Below are 25,189 nucleotides of genomic sequence, written 5' to 3' on the forward strand. Positions count from 1 at the left end.
GAATCATCTATTTCTATACCTTTTGACTGTAAGTACTGAATACATGGTACAATATCGTCAAAGCTGAGGTCTTTAATGTTTTGAAGTTTCAACCACTTGAAACACTTGAATTTCTCTATAGGATGCATCCATTTATCCAAGTACTCAGTGCAAGTTTCATAGAAACAAGATACATTCTCCATAAACACTTTGCATTCTTTATCCAAACCATCTTCTGGAAATGTATTTAACATCTGTCTGACTTTAAGGGGAATGAATTGACCTTCAAGTCTGCCTTTCAATGAAGATTGGACAGATTCTAATAGTTCAAGCACTTCTACAACTGAATTATGTTCTTTCTCAAGTGACAAAATTTTATAGTGAAAAATGTGCATGGTTGAGGAAAGAAGCAAAAGATAGAGCTCTAAAAAGTCATTTTCAAGGAAGTTTCTAATTGATGAATGCACTGACTTCCTACCCTGAGAAAGAAAGTAGGATTTCAGAGCTGGGAACAATTGCAGCATTCTTTCAACTGCTGGATACAGTGTTAACCACCTAGTCGTAGAATGATGTAAAAGCTGCAGATAATTTACATCAACAAATTCACAAAAGTCTTTCAGATCCTGAGTGCCCACTGCATATATATGAAAGAAGTTGAAAATTTTCATCACCACAGACTCAATATCAACAGGAAGAGCATCAGCTCCATGTTGCAAACAGTTATGTAGAATGTGAGCAGGACATCCAACACCTACTATGTTTTCATTCAAGTCTTTTTTGAGAGCAGAGAATACATTCTTCCCTTCCCTGCGTGCAAGGCCTCCAAAATTAACATTGGCATTGTCTCCAGAAAATGCAATGCATCTAGAAGTAATTTTATGCTTTTTGAGAGTATCTGAAATATAGGAGGAAATACATTCAGAACTTTCATTTGGACATGCTTGTAAATCAAGAACTTTTATCTGAATGCCATGAAACATGTCATTCTTTGTATAATAGTGTGTATTTTTTTATGGGTATGTTTGTAGTGTTACAATTTATATTGAAATTGTTGTGTGTTTGACAGACTGGAAACTTTTTATGTTACACTTTACTAAGTTGACACTGGAAAGTATGACTTTCATCTTAACAAATAACACATTTCTACTAGATAATGGAGATTTATGATCACAGGTTTTCCAGCATTTTTTTCAGATCTCTGCAAAGACTAGCTTTTCACCACATGCTTTGTAATTTTTTCTAGTTCCTTAATTGCTAGTTCTACATTAATAATACCAATACAGTTGGTCCGTTATTGGACATCATAAATTTACCAGCTAATTCATTCCTGGTTGCCAGCGTTTCGCCCCAGTGTGCTCAGTTGGTAAATAGCACACCTACCAAGACGCATGGCTAGTGCATACCATGGAGGCCACTTCGTAGGCTACTTGGAGCCACCGGCAATGCCAATGCACTATGATGAGCCCAACTGAGCACACTGGGGCGAAACGCTGGCAACCAGGAATGAGTTATCTGGTAAATCTGTAATGTCCAATAACGGACCAACTGTATTGGTATTATAAATTTACTCATTCAGAACAAATATTTCAGGTTCCCTATGGGAATGAACATCTTTATCATAGTTCTACATTGTCGATGACTGAAGGATCTATTAGATGAGGGGTGGTTAAAATTGTGTGTTGTTTACTTGAAACATTTTTTTTTTTTTTGCTAGGGGCTTTACGTCGCACCGACACAGATAGGTCTTATGGCGACGATGGGATAGGAAAGGCCTAGGAGTTGGAAGGAAGTGGCCGTGGCCTTAATTAAGGTACAGCCCCAGCATTTGCCTGGTGTGAAAATGGGAAACCACGGAAAACCATCTTCAGGGCTGCCGATAGTGGGATTCGAACCTACTATCTCCCGGATGCAAGCTCACAGCCGCGCACCTCTACGCGCACGGCCAACTCGCCCGGTGAAGCGTTTCTAATGGGTCATTGCAATTTAGAAGTTTGTTGAATGTCTCTATGCGGATCTCTGTATTTTCTTGGTTACCATGGACTAACTTTCCTGATTTACCTCTCAGCATTAATGTTGGAGGTTCATAATTGCAAAGATATCTGCCAAAAGGTGTGTAATAATAATCTCACAATTGTTATTTCTTAAAATTCTCCTCCATCCTTTCTCGGGTGTTTTTAAGATGTTTGATGATTTTATGGGTTGATTTTCTTTTATTAGTTCTAAATTTAATTCTTCAGACTTTTGGGTTTGATGGTTTATCCAAGCTTGGTGTCTTTTCTCTGTTGCCTGGTCACATTCTTCATTCCACCATTTGTGTTTCTTCCTGGGATTCATTGGAGCTTCTTCTGCTATCGATTTTAATTCGGTGGGCAGTGATTTGGTATTGGCAGATCCTTCTCCTGTTTTCATGTAGTACTCTATATTGTTATTAATGTAGTTGGGTTGAATTTTCTCCTTATATATTTGGAGGTTTCTTCTTTACAATATCAATCACTACTGATCTGCATCTGCATTTAGGGCAGGTGCCCAGGTGGCAGATTCCATATCTGTTGTTTTCTTAGCCTTTTTAATTTTATTTTGATCTTTGCAGCATAGTGGTCTGACCCTGAGTCTACTTCCCTTAGGACTTTGACATCGTGGATTTCTTGATAGTAAAATTTATTTATGCAGACATGGTCTAGCTGCCATTTGCCTTTTCTGAAGTCAGGATGTTTCAAGGTTTTTAATTTGTGGGATGATAATGATTATTATTATTATTATTATTATTATTATTATTATTATTATTATTATTATTATTGTTACATGGATTTATCGTGAACTGCAGAGGTAAAGAAGCACGTGGGGTGAATGGCTGGACAGTGTACCATTTTGAGTGAAAATTGCTCTAATAACAAAAATGTGGAAATGTTATTTCTTTCCTCTCTTGAAACCCAAATGGAATAGTTGAATCATTTAACAAGAACCAGGACATAGAAACTCAAAAATTCATTTACAGTATAATAAATAACACTGAGCTCATCTGCTCTGAAAATACATCAGACTTAGAAGTCCTTAATCAGGTACAAATTTAATGGGAGGAAAAAAAAATTATTAATAATAATAATCATATGGCCTCAGCTACCGTGTGCAGACATTTCGATTTGATGCCGTCTGGCTGTCTGCTCATCAATTTCGACGTTCTGTTTTACTGTAGGCCCACTAGATGGCAGACCGAGTAAACCGGATCTCTCTTGGGTGTCTGTGGCTGAGATTTAATGAATTTTGTCGGGTAAATAACAAATGTATCACCAGAGATCTTTTACATGCCGACATCGTACGACATGGAGTATCGAATGGACTTTTTTCCGCCCTTCAAAAATCCAACTACCTCTGCCGGATTTGAACCCGCTATCTTGGGATCTGGAGGCCGACACACTACCACGGATCCACAGAGGTAGGAGGAAACTCCCAGTTATTAACCTACATATCAGAGAGTATGATTGCTCCTAACAGGTACAACATAATGGAGTCTGAACTCTTGTTAGATAGAGGCTAACCCCAATAAATAGCTAGGCTGCTTGTTACCTCTCAATTACACTGGTAACCAACTTGGTGACACCATTTCATAGTGTTTATAAAACTCTTTGCCCCATGGTGAACTTATCATTTATAATAATTACAAAAAACAGTTGAATTACTGTTCCACAAAGGAATCTAATTGTAGACACAGTTACCCACAAAACCACAATGCATATACAGGGGCATATTACCCATACTACTAGGTCATTAGAAAGGAAACCGGGCCAATGACCTTCGATGTTAGGCCCCTTAAAACAACAAGCATCAGCATCAAACATCAGAAAGGAAACTGTTATAACAATACAGGCCGTTAATCAAAGAGCAAAGAGGCGAAACACCAGCACTCCTGAAAAGAATATTACAGAGAAAAGTAGAACCTAAGCGAGCTCAAGGCCTAATGAAACAGAGGCTAATCCATGCTAAAAGCGTGACTAAAAGGGAACACATTAAATTCCAAGAATGATGTTCAAAATTTAGAGTTTAAGAAACTTTAGTTACCCATTTCAAATAGAAGGGGAGTATTCCGAGGGTAACCACTCATGCTCCCGTATGTTAAATTAATTTCCCAGTAGGGAATATAAATTGTAGTCTGAAGACTGCTCAGAAGGTCCTAGATTACAGCAAAAATGAAAGGCCTACCTATTACATTCTAAAGAAAACCGCTGAAATCATCCCCGCACTTCACACGCTGGCACAATCACATGTTTAGGTTTCTTCTGCCATACCTGTTAATTCTGAATTTCTTCAAGCTGGCCACCCCTGCCTCCTGCCCTTTCTAACCTCTGTCAAGTCGTGCACACAGTAACCAGAGTAATATCAGACAAGACAGCCTGTATGCGCTCAGCTTAAATAGATCCCCAGGTGAAAGTTCTGGACTATTTTAGAATCCAGAGCACTGATAGTCTAAAATTCCATTCAATAATCAAAGTCCTCATTGGTTAGAAAATTTCCTAACTGGCATCTGATAGGCAGTCAACATTAGAGGATGAACCCGGGGTAGAGTTGGCAACTTCGGCACATTAAAGAAAACAATAACAGGTAAATAGGCTTACCAACTACAACAAATTAAATGTCTCCGTGGATTAACTGTGGCTTAGCCCTCCAGAGTTCGCGAGAAAATAGATGCCAGAGCCATCTAACCATCAGAGAAACAAGTTTGGCGAAGTCTTAACAGTTCTTAATCACTGTCAGAGATGGCCATAGTGGAGAAGGCGCACAACTTAAATAGCTGGGGAAGGTGTACCCCTGGGATTATTATTATTATTATTATTATTATTATTATTATTATTATTATTATTATTATTATTATTATTATTATTATTATTATTTCATAATAACGATAGGAGGCTAAAAATTATTTCTGTGTTGCAGGAAGAGTTAGACTCTGTCAAAAGCCCAGAACAGCAGCATGAAGAAATAGATTTAGTATCTGATGAGGATGATGAGTAAGTATTCATTTTGACAGATTCATAGATGCTATCCATATTGATTGGTTTGACTCTAAATGTTGTTGTACAAACGTTTAACCCTTTGGGCTCCAAGTAATAACACACCTTGTTCTATGCCAGCTCCAAGTTCATTTTTGCAGAATAGTAACTTTTGGTCAATCATACACAATAATTAATAAAATTTTAAATTCTCAAATGTAAGGAGTATTTGGCATACAAGTATCCATTTCAATAACTTCAGGGTGTGATATTTTTCAAAACAGACCCCTTGGTGAACTCTTAAGTTCCTAAAACAAGTTTTATTAAGGAAAACAGTTTCTCTTCTGCCACCTTTCATCTTCCTATTACTACACACAGCACAGTTCTTAGACGATCCCTGTTCATTCTTCGCAATGAAATGGTATCCTTTTAGACTCTCTTCCTGGTCGGCAGATGATTTTGCCTTGTTAATATTCCGAATGTCACCAGTGAGCTCCACATTTAAGATGTCTTCCAGTTCATAATCTGCAATGAGTTCAGACAATCCATTTAATCACTCGCTGGCCATTTCTTCATTAACTGAAGCACTTTCACCACACACATTCTTAAAACAAATGCCATTTCTTTCTTTAAATGCAGTAACCCAGCCTGAGCTTGCTTTAAAATGAACATACCTAATTCTTTGTCATTTTCTTCTGCTGTAACATGCACTAATGGGCCACTTAATGGTATATTATGATCATAGGACTGTTTGAACCACTTTACAACACACTGATCAATAATAGGAAATACACCGCCTCTCATTCGTTTCCTCTTTCCTCTGTTTTGTAAAACACAGCTTTCCATGATTTTGTCTTTATTTTTATGTACGTATGTTGACATGTTAGGCAAGATTCCATACTCTTTGGCAATTTCAGTCTTTTTCTGCACATCACTTTTCCACTTCTATTAGCACTTCAACTTTTTTTTTTGTTTTTCAAGTGTTAAACTACTGTATGTCCGACTCCGTGGTGTAGGGGGCAATGTGTCCGCCTGTCACCTGGCAGCCCCGGGTTCGATTCCCAGCCGGGTCAGGGGTTTTTAACTGTAATTGATTAATATCCCTGGCCTGGGGACTGGGTGTTTGTGTCATCCTTAACGTTCTTTGCATCACATTCAACACTACACTTCCGCAATTTCACTTACATGCAGGTTCCTCTCAAATGGTGAAAGTAGTGGCAAAAGATCATCATAGGTTGACGCCATGAACAAATATCATTTTTATTTAAAAAAACTACTGAATGCACCACGCTTTGATATTTTGAATGCACTGAGAGATGGAAAGTTCATATTCCAAGGTTGACAACTTCGGGAAAGGAGTAGGGAATACCGTATTTACTCGTGTATTAGACCCCCCCCTGGCTTTTCGAGACAAAGAAAATGAAAAAAATAAATCTCGCCTATAAGACTCCCCCCCAACTTTATTCATCAGAGACCGATGACGATTCCCTTCGAAGCGGGTACAAGTCTTATTGCAGCTCTGAAGACATCGTACAAATTTGTGAATAGTTTCGTCCGTACAACCTACGCAATGAAAAACGCGTCGAATCCATTCGGTACATCTGTGTTTTGTAGTTAAGAAATGTCCGTCTCTGTAGCATAGGTCTATTGCAGCTCTGATGAGGAATGAGTTAGCTGGAAAATTTATAATGTCCAATAACGGACCATTTATATTGGTATTATAAATTTACTCATTCGGAACAAATATTTCAGATTCCCTATGGGAATCAACATCTATACAACTTATCGTACGAATCAGAATTAGACATACCAGAAAAATTAATAAATGCACAAAAACTACAGGAATAATAAACAACATCAGAAAACCATCACTTGTTCGGAAACATACTGGATTGTGCCTTTATAATGCCCTAGCTAAACCAACACTTTGCTATGGATCGGAGGCATGGACGTCAAGATCTCAAGACTTGTCTCGATTTACAGCACAAGAAATGACATTCATGCGTCATACAGCAGGGTATACAAAATGAGACCATAAAAGGAATGAAGAAGTGCTAAAAGAACTGAAAGTACAACCAGTAACTGACTACATCTACAGTTATCAGGAAAGCTGGAAACGTCATGTACAAAGGATGGAACCTGGCAGAGTGCCATAAGAGATTCTTCGATACCAACCCAGAGGAGAAAGGTCTGTAGGACGTCCGATGAAGAGATGGAGCGAAAATGAAAGACCGTAATGGGACAATGGCCCAATACTTGGAAGGAAGACTATGATGACTCAAGAAAACAAATTGGGACAAATTTGATTTTATACGAAGAAGAGTTAGGGACTGGAATAATGTTTGATAAATTTCCAACTTCTTTCAAATTACAGTAGAATTCCATTAGTCCGGCATCCAACAGTCTAGAACGCCCGATGGTTCGGCACCGTTCCAGGATTTTTTAATGTTATTATCTCTTAATAATGATCTCTCCTGAACAATTTGATGCATTATTTGTCGAAACCATTAGAAGTGTATTTTTTATTATTTCAAAGTTAATAGTGCAAATGTATCTGATACAATCCAGTTGTTATGCATTGACTTACTTAAATAACTCTATCTCTGGAAGTATTCAGTCTGGAAGGCTATGTGCTACACTGAGTACTAAAAAGCCAACCATATGATAAAAAACAGATTTCAAAAACGGAATGTATGGGCCACGTTCAAAAACGGATGAGAACATGCCTTCAGAAATTGAAGCGGACAGAAGGAAAAGAGAAGTTGTAGGTGGAAAGACTCTAAATGGTAAAGGAAGACTTACAGATAAAAACATCGATGAACTGCGGCATTATTATGGAATGGCAATAAGAAACAACACGATTGAAAAGAGGACTGTGTTATTAAACTAATGAAAAAATGAAATGAAATGTCGTATGGCTTTTAGTGCCGGGATATCCCAGGACGGGTTCGGCTCGCCAGGTGCAGGTCTTTCTATTTGACACCCGTAGGTGACCTGCGCGTCGTGATGAGGATGAAATGATGATGAAGACGACACATACACCCAGTCCCCGTGCCATTGGAATTAACCAATTAAGGTTAAAATCCCCGACCCGGCCAGGAATCGAACCCGGGACCCTCTGAACCGAAGGCCAGTACGCTGACCGTTCAGCCAACGAGTCGGACATTAAACTAATGATCCTGCTGATCAACATTTTACTGCAAAACGCCGTCTTACAGCTGTTTTCGCTGTACACCTTAACCTATATTGTAGTAGGAGGTACCGCCCGATAGTCCGGCATTTTTGGTAATCCGGCACCGAGCCGGTTCCGATCGTACCGGACTATCGGACTTCTACCGTATTTAAGGAAAGACTAGGTAAACAACTTATAAAGAATGTGCCATCTGGGCACCTGCCCTGAATGCAGAACAGTGGTGATTGGTTGGATGGTTGATTGATTGATTGATTGATTGATTGATTGATTGATTGATTGATTGATTGATTGATTGATTGATTGATTGATTGATTGATTGAAGTGTGTCGTGTGAGACCAGTACCTGGTCTGTGTGACATAACACCTGCATGTATCCACATCTGCAAAGAACTGTCACAGTGGTGACTCTGCATACTGGCTGAATGACAAGTCAACTTCATACATTCTGCCATTACAGCCCTATTCTAATGAGTCTAAGTGGTTTTACTTGACTCGGGCATGTCATTGTGACATAATCACATGGCTTATATTATGTAAGGTACTGATTTCCCAGCCCCTGTTTTATGGTCCTCTTATGCATTGAGTAATGACAACTACTGAATTTATTGCGGTGGGGCTTCAGCAGTTTCATATGGTATGATTGTTCTAAGGGGCAAAACAATGTGGATATCAGCCAGCCCCTTCGATACTGATGGCTCCTTATGGGTTTAGCAATTTCTATGTCCATCAGTACAATTCAACCTTTTTGTATGGTAATTATATTACCTTCTTGAAAATAAGTGTGTCTCAAGCTTCTACGAGCTTTATTAATACCATATGCTGAATAACAAAATTGAAGGTAAACAACTTTACAGAACTTCGAGGCAGTGGGGGGAAAAGATTGGCTTGATTTCAGAAATTTTTCATTCTTATTCAAGGTCAAGTTCTTAAATCGATTGCCAATTTTTCTATTAATAGGTCATCAAATTCTTGCAAGGAAATTCTTATGGCATTCCTCAGTGAGTGTTGTAATCACATGTTCAGGGTTTAGAAATATGTCTTCTTTTGTTAGAATTCTTGAAAAGCAACAAAATGGACATTCTGTTCAACTTGCCAGTTCTGGCAGGCATGTAATTCTTTAAAAAGCACATTCTGGGAAAATATAACCAAATTCATTCAACCTACCAAGGTTTATTTCAAATGCAAGTCTAATTGGTCCAGGCCTCAATTTTTAGCCTGAAAGTTACTTTCTGCAAATAAAATCCTTCACCATTTTATAGGCCGGTGTGACCTGTCATTGTGATTATTTGTTCCTTTCTTTCCCATATGTAACTTCATTTACCGGTACACCTATTTGTTCCTTTCCATTACCCACCATTTTCTAGTAACAAGCCCATTGTTTACAAATCTAGTACAGTGTGCATTATACAATTATGGATAAATGTTGACATTACATGTATCCTTGAAAATAATGCAAAGATATCTCTTCCAGATATGTCTACTTTTTTTCTGTTTGAATGTACTTACTCTTAAAAGGGTTTCTCCCTTGGGTCATTTTAATTGCCTAGTAATTCTGCAAGTAACTCACAGTTTTTTCCCATAATTTGTGCCATAGTATGTATAATCGCTCCAAAAAAAAAAAAGGAATGAGCTCGTATGTTCCTCACATTTAATATATTATTAGACTTCATTTTAATTATCAAAATACAACATACAGGTACAAACCCTATGTATACTGACAACAAAATACATAGGTATTCTGTAGGTTATTTGTTTTTGAAAAACGTGTACCTACGAGGAACTGATAGTATATCATGCACTCATTCTTTTTTTGAGCAACTGTAGAATTTGTTGATATTGCATCAACATTTTACTATTGGGAATGAATTATTTTTCATTTTTAATTATAAATTATGTTTTACTCCTCTATGATGGCAGCAAAGAGTTTGCATTTAAACACAATATTGTAAGTGCTTTTTAGTAGCAGAAATAGTCCTGCCAGGGAGTGGCGCTCCTGCCTATGTGTGTCCCAGAGCACACTGATGCATGTGTATCATCTGGTAAGGGTCCCAGAGTGAAGACCTCAACGGAATCTACAGTGGAGAAGATGGACTTCAGAACATGGAGATTGCAAAAGAGGCAGCCCTGTACTCAGGGAATACCGTATTTACCTGCGTAATTTTTGCACCTCTTTTGACCAGATTTTTGTTCTAAAATCAAGCTGCGTAAATTACGCTGACTTTTTCTTGAAGGGATGAAGTTACACTGAAATTTCAAATAAAATCAGTTAAATCACCAAGATAGCCTTGAAAATACCATTTTGTTTGGGCTCTGAACATTTATTTACAGATTAGATAAACATTAATCAAATAATTTTTATCACAACATTGCGAGCCATTTGTACGTCGTATTTATGGTAGGCTGTCCATTTTCCATCACTACAATATTATACAGTATACAGAGGAAATATCAACAAGCAACTTCTCAAATATATAACATGACTTTATTTAGTTTACTGGCAGGTCTGCAGCTTTTTAAATCTTGCTTCAAGTAGATGAACAGGCGAAAAAATTAGCATGGTTTGCTTCGCACTGTTATGTGCTACTACGGAATGGTCTACAAATCTGTAATGATAAAGTAGGTAATATGGTAGTGCATGCATTAGCGTTAACGTTATGAACCCAAACCCAAACCCCATGGCACTACAGCCCTTGAAGGGCCTTGGCCTACCAAGCGATCGCTGCTCAGCCCGAAAGCCTGCAGATTACGAGGTGCCGTGTGGTCAGCACGACGGATCCTCTCGGCTGTTATTCTTGGCTTTCTAGACCGGGGCCGCTATCTCACTGTCAGATAGCTCCTCAATTCTAATCACGTAGGCTGAGTGGACCTCGAACCAGCCCTCAGGTCCAGGTAAAAATCCCTGGCCTAGCTGGGAATCGAACCCGGGGCCTCCAGGTAATAGGCAGGCATGCTACCCCTACACCACGGGGCCGGCTAACGGTATGAACACTGTAACAAAATGCAGGTCCCATGACAGTAATAAAAAAGGCAGAGATCAAACTTACTGGTACACTTCAGTATTTCATCATTGCTCTCAGCCAATGAGGAGTCATCACATTCAGAGGAGTGTGATTTTCTGTCTTCCATAAGTCGTCATCTTCGAGACCATCCAGCGAATTGGATATTCCTATTTTTCTGAAGCTCTTCATAACCATTTCACACGGAATTAAATTCCAGCTTCCTATTATCCACTGGCACATTAATTCTAAAGAAGGATGTTAAATCTTGCCACCTGGAATGAATGTGTGCTTGCCCGCTACCATCCATTCCGTATAGAAATGCCGGATATGATCCTTAAAATGTTTGTTAATCGACAACATCTAAAGGTTGTAGAACAGATGTCAGTCCACCCGGAATCACTACCATGTCTGTTCTGCCTTTGAAAAGATAGTCCTTGACTTCTTGCCTGATATGTCCCCTAAAGTTGTCAACTACTAACATGGATGGTAGGCGAAGTAGAACACCACGACGGCTTTTCCAGGCAGTTTTTACCCAGTCTTTCATTATATCACTGTCCATCCAGCCCTTTCCTTGTATGCAAACATGTATCCCATGTGGAAATGACATTTTTGGCATTGTCTTTCTCTGAAGATAACATATGGTGGAAGTTTTCTTCCCTCTGCGATAATTGCAAGCGTAACAGTGCATCGTTGTTTTTCTGCGCCTGATGTCTTTATTAATACACTTGAAGTTCCTCTCTTGCAATGTTTTATTCCTTGGCATTTCAAAAAATACTGGTATTTGGTCTGCATTATCAATTTGTTACAATAAATACAAATTGTTTTCCCAGAGTCTAATTAAGTAGCAATGAAATTCAATGACTTTTTCTTTGTGACCACTAGGCAGCTTTTGACATAAGAGATGTTCTTCATAGTACAATATTATTTTGCCTCATCTTAGCACACTAAAAGACACTTTGCTGTGTGCTACCTACTTACAAAAACTTGCGATGCTGTTTCTTAACACACTACTACACAGAAGAAATTACAGCGTGTATCTGTGGTAGCTACCCGCAAGCCTTTCACTCTAAAATCAGAACTGCTTATCACAAAGCACAGACCAAGGTATAACTCCAAGCATAGGGATTGGAATGCTGTTTCACTTAAGGTCAGACTAGACTACGGCTGGTTTGGTGATGTCAGGGGGTAACTTCATTGCCTTCAGCGCTTGAGCTAAGAGTAGCCTATGGTTTGAGACTGCGAACATTATGGGGCTAAATAAAATTCTAATAATTAGTCATCAAAATTGGGGGTGCAGAAATTATGCGAGCATGAAAATTACGTGGGTAAATACGGTAGTATGAGTACACTATTCACCAGTAGCGTTTGTTTCCCGTGTTGAGGGTGGCTGCAATGGCATCTCTTCCCCCATATAAGGAGCAGCCTGAATAATTCTTGGCAATAGCTCCAAAATTCCTTTGGGAGTGGCGACCCCATCATAACATTAGCCTAATTGAGTGATGGTAAACATCAGCATCGGAAAAGTTTAGGGCATACCCTGCTGGCGACGTGCAGTTATTGTGCTGGGAGAACTGTGATAAGTGGGCGACCAGCCACCAATATTGTGAAGGTGTGAATAATTCATGTTATGTCCCTGATAGGAAAGTCAGAAGAGTTGATTGACTCTATGGAGAAAGAGAATGTTGCAATGATGGGACTGAGTGAGGTCAAGTGGAAGGGAAAGGGAATAAAGAAGTATACATCCTATACTGGAGTGGAAGAGGTGAGGCAAGGAATGGAGTAGGTGTGATTATTAACAAAATCCTGAATTAATATGTGGATAACATAGACACTGTTAGTGACAGACTTATCAGAGTACAACTGAGGATGGAAGAAAGAGTGAAAGACTTCATCACTGATGTGGAAGTAATAGTCATGGGAAACCTCATTGCGCAGTGTTGGAAATAAATTGGACGTGGAAAAAGAAATAGCGAGGGAGATAACTTGATTGATTTTTGTGAGAGAAACGTAACGATTGTACGTTACACTTGGTTTAGAAAGAAGAATAGTAGAAAGATCCCTAGTTATGGCTTTGGTGAAAGCAGGACAAAAAGAGTTATTGAATATTTTTGGTTGAGAAAACAAATCGTAAACAGTTAATGGATGTAACAGCTCTACTAGGTGAGGTGTTTGATGGAGACCACAGAGTAGTGGTAGCAAAATTGAAAACAGATAAAATTGTGAGAGTAAAAGAAATAAGACAGACAAAAATAAGAGTATGGAAATTAAAAGGTAAAGGAATTCAGGAGGAATTAAAACAGCACATCCCTATATCATAAATGGAAAGTGTGGAAAAAGAATGGACCAAATTTAAATTCACATTTGTAAGAAGATTTGTGGTAGAACTTTGGCGAGAGTGAAGGAAAAGGAGACATCTTGATGGAATGGAAGGGTGAAGGAGGTTGTTAAACAAAAGAAGAAAGCATGGCAAGAATGGAATAGAGTTAGAAAAGAAGGAAATAAGATTAAGTATCAGAAAATTGGAAGTATGTGTAGAAAGGTGGTAAATGAGGAAAAGAAAAAATGTTGGGAGTGATTCACACGAAAGTTGGAAAATGATGTAAATGGTGGGAAAGAAAGATATATGGATTGATAAAAAATAAGGAAAAAGAAAAATCTACACAAAACAAGTGAAGGAAGAGAGTGGAAATGTAATAACAGACCCAGAGGAGATAAAGAATAGGTGGAAAGATTACTTCAGTAAGTGAGAAATAATGCGGAAGGGAGTGTAGTGGTAAATGAGGATAATTCAGAAACGGAGAGTGATATTGCAATGGCAGAGTTGGAAATGATTGTTAAACAAATGAAAACAGGAAAGGCAGTAGTAATGGATGAAATATGTGTTAAATGATAAAGACAGCAGGACCTATTTGTCTGCATTAGTTATATAGGCTGCTAAGGTATATATGGAGGAGAAAGTAAGTACTTGATGATTGGTGTAAGGATGTAATAATACAATACAATACAATAGATTTATTTTGTCTGGCAAGATTAAGGCCATTAGGCCCTCTCTTCCATCTAACCAGAAAAGACAGTTTTTACATGTGCAAAATTGAAATAAGTACACTTACAATTGAAACATCTTGCAACTACTAAACAATACAATATTATGATTAAAAAAGGAAACAAATAGGAGAATGATGAAGATGATGATGATGATGATTATTTACACAATTATGACATGATTAGCTAATTTCTATTATCCTAGGTAATAACAGTGGGATTATATAAAGTCTCTAGTTTGAGGGAGGCTAAATCTACAATATCTCCATAGTATTACTTAGTAGGTAGCGGTGACAAAGTTGCCTAAAACTAGCAGGCGAAGCTCCTCTGACAGAGACGGGCAGTGCATTCCATTGTCGTGCCGAAGAAATAACAAATGAGTTTGTGTATCGTGTGGTGCGGTGAGGTGGAATAGATAAGAGTGTATCAGATTTTGACCGTGTTCCAAAACTGTGATTGGATGAGAGGTGGTGAAATTGACTGTACAAGTAGGGAGGTGAGCATGAGGAGAGTATTCGACGAAGAAGGCATAAAGCATGAAGATTACGGCGCTGTTTGAGTTTTAGCCAACCGAGTTCATCGTAGGCAGGTGTAACATGGTCAAAGTAACGTAGGTCACATATATAGCGAACACAGGCGTTTTGCGCGCGTTGTAGTTTGTCGTTAAGAGTAGTAGTCAGGTCGTTGTACACGGCGTCACAGTAGTCGAAGTGAGGCAATACCAGAGTGCAAATAAGGCGTTCTTTTAATATTCGAGAAAATATGTTGCGGAATCTTCTAAGTGAGTTGAGTGTCGCAAATACTTTCCTGGAGATGCTGGTAACCTGCTGCTTCCAAGAAAGATGTTCGAACGCCGAGATCTTTAACAGATTCACTGAAATTAATGAGTGAATTTTGTAGGTAAAGTTTTGGTAAAGTGAATTTGCTTATAGTTTTTGAACAAAGCCGAGGATGTGAAATTATTATAGCTTGAGATTTTACGTTATTTCATCTAAGTCCATGCATGTCAGTCCAGTTACAGATTTCTTGTAAGTCTCTATTGAAATTTTTAATTTCGTCGGTTAGTCTTTCCGGTTCACAGTGCAAGTATAATTGTATATCGTCAGCGTACATGTGGTGTCTGCAGCTGTTTACCGACGACGTAATATCATTTATATAGACAGAAAATAGAAGCGGTCCTAGGACAGACCCCTGTGGAACACCAACATCTACGGATCGCCAGGATGAATATTCATTGTTGTTGTTTCTTACACACTGCAGATGACCACGGAGGTATGAATTCATCCACTGAAGACTGTTTGTCGAGAACTGGAGTTTAAATAGTTTGGAAAGTAGTATGTCTATGTCAACAGAGTCGAAAGCTTTAGAGAAATCAAGAAGAGCTAGTATGGTAACTTGTCTTTTGTCCATCGCATTGCGAATGTCGTCTGTAACCTTAAGTAGTGCAGTAGTAGTGCTGTGGTTACGTCGAAAACCAGACTGGTGTTCGTCAAGAATATCGTGTATTTGCAAGTAGTTGGAGACTTGTTGGTGTACAATGAATTCTAGGGCTTTTGAAAGGACCGATAATATGCTCACAGGTCTATAGTCAGTTACGTCTTCAGGCGGTGATTTTTTAGCGAGCGGGACGACAACGGCAGATTTCCATAAGGAGGGATACGTGCCAGTCATTAGTGAGTGGTTAAATATGTGAGTTATAGTAGGTAAAATTATGTCAATTATTGTCTTAATAAGTTCTATTTCTATGTTGTCTATCCCTTTGGACTTCGATTTTATTCTAAATATGGCTTGTTTAACTTGGGAGGGTGTCACATGTGAAAAGTAGAATTTTTCTCTGTCAGGTGCAGGGGAGTTGTAATTGCTGTATAGTGTTCTATGTTTCCTTTCTCTGTCAATGGTATGTCCGGGAGTGGTAAAATATGTATTGAGGGAGTCGAGGGATACGTCAATAGGATGGTCGTCTCTTTGTTTACCTATTCCCATGTGTCTTAGTTCTTTCCAAGCCATAGCAGGTCTAGTATTTTTATTTAGCAGGGTATGTGCATGTCTAATTCTAGCGTTGCGTACTGACTGCGATGTTTTATTTCGTAGCCGTTTAAATGCGTCAAAATTGTCTTGTGTCGGTTGTCGCTTAAACTTTCTATGTGCGGCATCTCGTCTTGCCATTAACTCCTTTAGCTCTAAGTTTAGCCACGGTGCTGGGGCTCGCGTTACCCGTACTGTTTTCGGCGGGGCGTGTCGATCATAGAGCGCTGTCAGATATTCGTTAAATATGTTTACTTTAACGTCAATGTCGTCAACTGTTAGTATATGGTGCCATGGAACATCTAGTGCGTCTTCAGTGAACAAACTGTAGTCAATTTTAGAGAGATCTCTGAATGTAATAGTCCTTGGTTTTGTCTTTCGGGTCTTTAAGGAGTAGGATATGTATATTAGGTCATGAGCTGAAATTCCTGGTACAGATGTCTGTCCGTGTCGTAGTACTTTGTCTGTATTCTTGACAATCATTAAGTCGATTGTCGTGTGTGACGTGGCGGTGTGGTGAGTAGGGAGTGTTTGCAAAATGCTCATATCGCAAGATGTAGTCATGTTTAAAAGCTGCCGACATTCGGCATTGTTGTTTCCGGTGTCTGTGTTTAAGTCGCCCATGACAATTACATGTTCATATTGCGGGAGTACGCGTAACAAAGCATTTTCTACGTCCTCCAAATGTCCAATCGCAGGTGGCTTGTACACCACACAGACAGCACATTTCTGATGGGCTACGATTATTTCCAAGAGCAGGAACTCCGGTCTTCTATTGTATTCGCTATCTGAACATGCAATTATCGTAGGCTTTAAACTGGTTTTGACTATCGCTGCTACACCTCCTCCCCTCTTTCCAGCTCTGTCGTTCCGAAGTAAACAGTAGCCAGGTATGTTGAAAGTCTTCGAAGGGATCAGATCATGAAGCCAGGTTTCAGTGAAAAGGCAAACATCAAATACGTCCGGGACAAGTTCTTTAAGTTCGTGGAAATGGGCAGACAATGAATGTACATTTAGATGGGCTATATGGAGACCTTTCGGGAAAGAGGAAACTTTAGCTAGTAGCAGGTCTCTAGTTGAGTGAGAAGGAAGGGGGGTAATTCCAGGAGGGGTCAGTGGACAGTTGTCACAAGGTCGTGTTCTGTTTGTGGAAAGAAATTTATAAGAAGAGCAGTATGGCTTTTGACAGGGCAGGTCAACTATAGACCCTATATTTACCATGAGATTACTGGTGGAAAAACTGTGGGAATATGGAAAAGATCTGGTGATGCTATTCCTTGATCTAGCGATAGCATACGATAGTGGTAAAAAAAAAAAAAGGTGTGGGAAACCCTGGAAAGAAAAGGATGTGGAAAGCAATAGTGAAAGCCATATATAAAAACTGTTTCACTTGTGTCCAGGCTCCAGTGGGGAGAACATACTGGTTTAGAAACCAAACTGGACTAAGACAGGGAAGTGTATTGTCACCACATATACTGTATATAATGGTTATGGATGAAATACTAAAGGAAACAAAGTCAACATATATAGAGGATATGAAAATATTGTTGTTTACAGATGACATAGTAATCTGGAGAGTCAACAATACAGAAGTGCAAATCCACCTAGAGGCTTTATATGACAATTTTGAGAAATATGGTATGAACATCAGTGTGGAAAAGAGCAAATCAGTGGCGATGATAAGAGGAGAGAAAAGGAATCGTTAGTATCAGGGGACAAAACCTTGAGTTTGTTGAATGCCTCAAATATTGGGAAAGTGGAATAATGTAAGATGCAAGGTTGGATAAGGAGATTAGCAGAAGGGTACAAGTGGAAATATGTTCTACCAGTTATCAGGAGCGTACAAGCGGGAAATACATTGTACCAGAATGTGAGGAACTTGGTGTGGAACAGAGAAGTTTCTATGAAATGTAAAAAGATAATGTACAAAATGTACTTAAACCCTTATATTAACGTATGCATCGAAGACATGGACAGCAAGAGATGAGAGTAAAATTCAGGCCAGTGAGATGAAGTCCCTAAGAATTATGGTACGGAAGACAAGGGGAGTAAGAAATGTTGAGGTCAGGAAAGAAATAGGGGTGGAAAACTGAGTGATAGGATGGAGAAGACTAAATTGATATGATTTGGACATGTTATTAGGAAAGAGAATGGAGGGATACCAAAACAAATGTTGGAGGCTAAGATAGAGGGAAAGAACGCAAGAGGGAGTCCCAGAGCAAGATGGATAAGCTCATGGCGGAAGGAGAGGCAACGGTGGAGAAGTACCATCAACATCCCAACTTGGCAGGAGCTGGACAAGGGAAAATTCTTCTTATTGATGAGGTTTGGTTACGCCTCATATGTCTCTGACAATGTCCTTTCCTTGTTGATATATACCGTAACTGCATCATAAACTGCAGCCTTTAAAAAAATGTCCAGTATCCTGTGGTCCAAGAAAGCTGTTCCCTTAGCCCCAGATCATGTTTTGAGCCTAAACCATGGACATGGTTCAGGTCTCTGTTACTGAGAACAAGCCTCTGTGTATTATTCGCCTTGGCCTTGTGTTTTAGACTCGCTCACCTTTCATCTGTCTTACCACATACTAGCATAACACTCCACAATGATCTAAGGCAGGCCTCCTCAATAAAATTTTCCCAAGAGCCACATGCATTAATTTTACAATTATCTGAGGTACTTCGGGGCAGAAGAAAGGAAATGCAGAAATAATATATGTCAGGGCTAGACAAATTAGAAAACATTCTAGGAGCCAGTAAAATTTCTTATGTGCCAGACATAAAAATAAAAATAATTTGTTTATCTCTATAATATTAACTAGTTCAATCTCTTACTTTATCTTAATCACTCTAAATCACATTCGCTACTCTAAAATGTACTAAACCCCAAGCAGTACTTACTACAAAATACTGTAATACACTAAGAACATAAGGGAGAAAATCTGGCACCAAGACCAACCAAAATTAGCTTGTCGATGTAATGGTTATGAGCGATCACATGATATATCAAACACTTATATCGATTCAGGTCAATGTTCAGGTGTAACCGATGCTTATAACCGCTTCTAAACCTTATAATCTCCGTATTTAGAAATGCTAGAGAGAGACGACATTCTTACTTTATCTTAATCACTAAATCACATTCGCTACTCTAAAATGTACTAAACCCCAAGCAGTACTTACTACAAAGTACTGTAATACACTAAGAACATAAGGGAGAAAATCTGGCACCAAGACCAACCAAAATTAGCTTGTTGATGTAATGGTTATGAGCGATCACATGATATATCAAACACTTATATCGATTCAGGTCAATGTTCAGGTGTAACCGATGCTTATAACCGCTTCTAAACCTTATAATCTCCGTATTTAGAAATGCTAGAGAGAGACGACATTAACAACAACAAGAAACAAATTTTGCCGTGGAGTTTTTTTTTAAATGTCGCCAAATTAATTTTTTATACCTTGTTATTTCCGCCAGCCTTACGGTGTAGGGGTAGCATGCCTGCCTCTTACCCGGAGGTCCTGGGTTCAATTTCTGACCAGCTCAGAGAATTTTACCTGGATCTGAGAGTATGTTTGAGGTCCACTCAGCCTACGTGATTACAATTGAGGAGCTATCTGATGGTGAGATTGCGGCCCCAGTCTAGAAAGTCAAGAATAACGGCCGAGAGGATATATTGTGCTGACCACACAACACCTCTTACTCTGCAGGCCTTAAGGCTGTGCAGCCATCGCTTGGTAGTCCGTGGCCCTTTGGGGCTGTTGCGCCATGCGGTTTGGTTTTATACATTGTTATTTCCAGAGTGGAAGTAAATTTCAAAAATAATATTTTTCTTCAGATCGGAATTTAGCAGTTGCAATTTGAAAATTGTAGGTGCCATGGCGACTGCGTGCCTGGGATTTGTCCAGCTCTGATATTTGACAAAATTGAACTAAGTAATATTTTTAACTAACAAAAACAAACCATTGTCAGAGATACAAATTATATTATGTCCCAAGAATCTGGAAATGTATTTGACAAAACTACATTTGCATGTTAACCAACCTGACAACGAAATTAGTGTGAAAAGTGACAGCTCCTGTTCTTCATAATTTCCATCCACTTGAGACCCATAATTGGAGCATAAAAGACCTAGCAAGTTTTCAGTAGTGTCATCCCAACAACTACTTCAGTTCTTGCATTTGGTGGTGGTCATTGCACCGAATATGCTTTTGCAGATGTATGTTGATGCTAATACTGTCAGTATTTTGTATTGCTATTTCTGTGATAACTGGAAATTTGATCATTTTTTGTTCACTCCAGAAATTTTTATAGTCAGTAGATGTCATGAAGTATTCTTTCACTGATAACTGAGAAATCACACATTTTGAGCTTTGACCTCAGTTAATCAGTAGGAAACCAGTCTTTAAATTCATAGGTTGAACATTCGAGATCACAGCACTTTGTAGTTACGTGAGGAACTACCTGTCCAAAAGCAGCTAATTTGAAAACGAGTAAAATCCTAATAGTAACATTTATGTAATTTCTGTTGAATTACTCAAACTGTATTTTCTCTTATTTCTGACATGTTCATAGCAGACTATCATAAATATCTCCAAAAGCAGCTAATTTGAAAACAAGTAGAACCTAATAGTAACATTTATGTAATTTCCTATGAATTGCTCAAACTGAATTCTCTCTCTTTTCTAACATTTTCATGGTGACTGGCAAAAATTTCTCTGCAGGCCGTATATAGCCCACAGGTGGCAATTGTAAAGACCTGATCTAAGGCATCCTCCCATTCTTGAGGATGTTTATATAGCTCCCGGTACTATTATCCATATTCACTTTCTCTTTCCATCTGTACCCTTTCCTAAATAATGTAGAATGTACCATACCACTGTTTTCCCCCACCATATTTTGTTTTCTTATTATGCCCTTGTGCGCATCCGTTCGTAAAAACTTGCTGCGAAGATTCATCTCACTTCATACCCAACCCCTTAGAGAAACGGGACAAGGGTTGGACATACTTACATTATGCCCTTGTGCAGTGCATCTCTCTCTCTCTTTTTTTTTTTTTTTTTCCTTGTTATTTTTTATGTTGAAGATGATATGTATGTGATTGATGATACTTTTAACATAGAATATTTTTTGAAGTTTTATTAATGGAGAATTAAAAATACTTTACTCACTCATTATTTTTCTTTTAGGGTACTTATTCTGTCCACATCATCATATTCTCATAAGAATATCCAAAAGGAAGGTGCACGTCATAAGAAAAAGAATTCCGAGAAGAAGACCTACAGTTGTGCAACCTGCAATCAAAAGTTTACTAAAAGGTCTAAGTTTACAAATCATATTTTAATACACATACTAGAGAAGCCTTTTGAATGTACTGGTGGTCATGAAGTTATGTCGCAGGAGGCCCCTGATGGAAATATGGTGCTTAACAGGAAATTTCTTCCTTGTTTTGAATGTTTCAAGACTAATCACTTGAGGTGGGGGCAGCAAAAACACAAGACACTTCCTACTGTGGGTGAGAAACCTTATGAATGCTTCACTTGCCGGGCAAGTTTTTCCAAATTTTCTGAACTCAAAGAACATGCAGCATGTCATAAAGATAACTCTTCATATACCTGTAATGAATGCAGTCAATCATTTTCAAGAAAGGATTTGCTGGAAAAGCACATATCAGATCACATGAAGCGATATACGTGCATTGTCTGTAAAAAGCGGTTTAAAACACGTAATCATTTTCAAAGACATTTAAAAATTCATTCTGATTAGTTCTTTTGTACACTGTCTTGAAGGGTTTAAAACTCGTACAAGTTAAAAAAAAACCTTTGTTAACTCGCATAAATGATAAGATATAAATGATTATTGTCATACTCGTGTCTCAAAACCCTATATTGGAATAAACAATTGTTGTTACAAAGTTGTCTAATTATTTATTGATTACTTTTCCAAGGAAATAATTCATAGGACTCTTATGTAATTTGCTTTTTGCCACTGATGAAGATATAAATAATATATTCAGTCAGTCAGTATGTTAGGTACAGTCGTAATCATCATCATCATCGTCGAATATTTAATCCACAGACTGGTCTGTTGACACAAAATGATGCCAGGCTGTACGGTTGTTTGTAGCCCTTTTTGTTGCTATGTAGTTTCCCATTCTGGTATCTTCCTGGATTTGCTTGTTGATCTTCCTCGAGGCTGCTTTCCGTTAATGAATTCTCTTCCACTATAATTGTCATCAGAGAATGGCATAAGGTGTGGCCCCATCAAGAAAGACGTCTATTGCGAATCAGTTTTATAAGAGATCTCTTCTGATTTACTCTGTCCAGTACCTCAATATTTGTCGCCTTTTTTATCCATGAAACGTTAATGATCGTACGGAAACAGCACATTGCAAAGGCCCCAAGATACTCTACACAACTTCTGTTTATTGTCCATGTTTTTGAGGCGTACAATAGAACAGTCAAAACAGATGGATATAGGATCCTTATACAAAGGGGTAGATTGAGTTTATTGCTACACAGTAATTTCTTTTTCTTCTGCATAAAAGCGTTCTTAGCTTGAGCAATATGGTTCTTTATCTCTGTCATACACCTTCCATCCTCAGTTATTTTCTGGCCGAGATAGGTAAACGTTTGCACTTGTTTGACCTTGTCGTGGATCATTAAGTGGAGTTGTTTTGGCAATTGAGATATCGCCATGCATTTTGTCTTTGAGTTGTTTATCTTCATTCCACACCTTTCTACAATTGATGCAATTCTAGAAATCATTGATTGTAATGAAGTTGCACTACCTGCTAGTAAAGCCTGGTCATCTGTAAATTATATTATCCTGATCAATTTTCCATTTACATTTATACCTATAGTTGATCCTTCTAGTTCTTCTTCCATTATCAGTTCTCCAAAAGCATTGAACAGTACTGGTGAATGGTGACATTCCTGCCTTACACCCTTCTTGATTGGTACGGGGCTCGAATGGCCATTTTCTAGGGATATTAGAGCTTTTTGACCATGGTACAAAACCCAAATGAGAAAGATAAACTGGTCTTCCACACCTATCTTGTGGAGTAGAGGTAACAGTTTATGCCAGGATACTCTTTTCATAATCAATGAAACAAATGTACATGGTTCTTTTTCTGTCAATCATGCATTCTGGTAGGATTCTCAAGCAGTCACGTCCTGTTTACCCACATCCCAATGGAAACCAAACAGTTTCATTAAGGTAGTCATTTACTTTTCCTTCCAATATTTCTTCTTTGATTTCAATAGGATCTTGGATGCATGCAGGACGAGACTGATACTTCTGAATATTTTGCATTTACTTTCTTCAGAATTGGTATTTTAACCGATTTACAAAAATCACAGGACCAGACACCACCCTGGTAAATTGTTTGAGATTGTAATCTTGTAATTGTAAATCTTTAAGCTCATCTCCCACTGCTTTAAGAAATTCAGTTGGAAGGTTGTCAATACCTCAATCTTTCCCATTTGGTAATGATGTTGGTGCCTCATTGAATTCCTCTTTATTCATTATTGTTGATGTGAGAATGCTAGAAATCTTCATTGTACAAGGTTGTAATATACATTTCCCAACTCTTTTTTTTAAACATCTTGTCTTCTTCAACAATCAGAACGTTATTATGTCAGAGAGCAGTTGTTAATATTTTTTTTTTTTTTTTATGCAGCAGATTTTCTTAACACATTTCACAGCTAAAGGGGTTTTTCCTGTCTTTAGTCATTGTTCTTTAGCTTTCCTACACCCATGATTAATTTTGTAATGTAGTTGTCTGTACTTCTGATGATGCCCTTCATGTGTACTGACATTCTTCCTCTTTTCCTCAGATTTAGGTAGCATGTTCTGGGTAATCCCAGGTGATTTAGAAATAGTTAACTGATATCACCTAGCACTTCATTACCACCCTGAGTTAGAGTTGTTTTGATGGTTAACAAGTCTACATCAGCATTTTGTGATGTTACCATCACTTCCTCTTCAGCTATCTTTCTGTAGGCTACTACTTAAAACACCTCTTGTTTTGTCTCATTTTTCAATGCAGACTTATACCATCTTGGTCCTCTGGTGGATTTTCTTTTTTGGCATTTGCAATTTTAGCCATGCTCTCATTTTCAAAAGATTGTGATCTGGATTGGCATCTGCACCATATATTTCTTGGTTTGATTTCTGTACATTTGTTTCACTAAAATGAAATCTATTTGAAGACGATCTCCAGGGCTGTTCCATATGTAGAGTCATTGTTTAGGAGTTTGAAATAAGGTGTTGGTTATAATATAAACTTGCTGCTCACAAACATCCACCAATCTTTGACCTATCTCATTTCTTACTCCAAGATTTACTCTGTCCAGGCCTCAAGACACTCTACACAACTTCTGTTTATTGCCCATGTTTTTGACGCGTACAATAGAACAGTCCAAACAGATGGAAGAGTGTCAACATCCAGATCCCAAGATCATGGGCTCAATCCCAGCAGAGGTAGTGAGAGATTTTTGAAAGGCAGACAAAAGTCCATTCAACACTCCATTTCCCTTGATAAATTATCCAATCCCTTTGTTGTCCTATACAGTGAAACCTTGGAATGCGAGTAACTTGGTCTACGAGTGTTTTGCAAGACGAGCAAACATTTTAAATAAATTGTAACTTGATAAGCGAGTGAGATTCCACAATATGAGCGTCACGTGTGCCCACGATTTCTCCTCCCCTGTGCCTTTGTTGAATGGATGAAGGAGGTCTTTGGACCTGTAGTGAAGAAATACCTTTCAGAAAACAATCAGCCACTCAAAGTCTTGCTGGTTATGGACAATGCTCCTGCTCATCCTCCAGGCTTTGAGGCCTTAAGGACGACTTACTGGAGGAATTCAAGTTCGTTAAGGGTAAGTTCCTTCCTCCCAACACTACTCCAGCCTATGGATCAGCAAGTTATTTCGAACTTCAAGAAGCTATGCACCAAAGCACTA

At 38.4% G+C, this 25,189-nt stretch overlaps 1 protein-coding gene across 1 annotated transcript in view; it reads left to right on the forward strand.

The window, feature by feature from the left end:
* Positions 1–22,137, forward strand: part of LOC136858135 (gastrula zinc finger protein XlCGF52.1) — a 111,458-nt gene extending 89,321 nt beyond the window's left edge. The window contains exons 6-7 of the mRNA XM_068225427.1: positions 4,909–4,982; positions 21,413–22,137. Coding sequence (XP_068081528.1) covers positions 4,909–4,982; positions 21,413–21,989 — 651 coding nt within the window. The 3' untranslated portion in view covers positions 21,990–22,137. The remainder of the gene's footprint in view (positions 1–4,908; positions 4,983–21,412) is intronic.
* The last annotated feature ends 3,052 nt before the right edge of the window (positions 22,138–25,189 follow it).

Source organism: Anabrus simplex, chromosome 1, assembly GCF_040414725.1.
Source record: "Anabrus simplex isolate iqAnaSimp1 chromosome 1, ASM4041472v1, whole genome shotgun sequence".
Classification (NCBI taxonomy): Eukaryota; Metazoa; Arthropoda; class Insecta; order Orthoptera; family Tettigoniidae; genus Anabrus; species Anabrus simplex.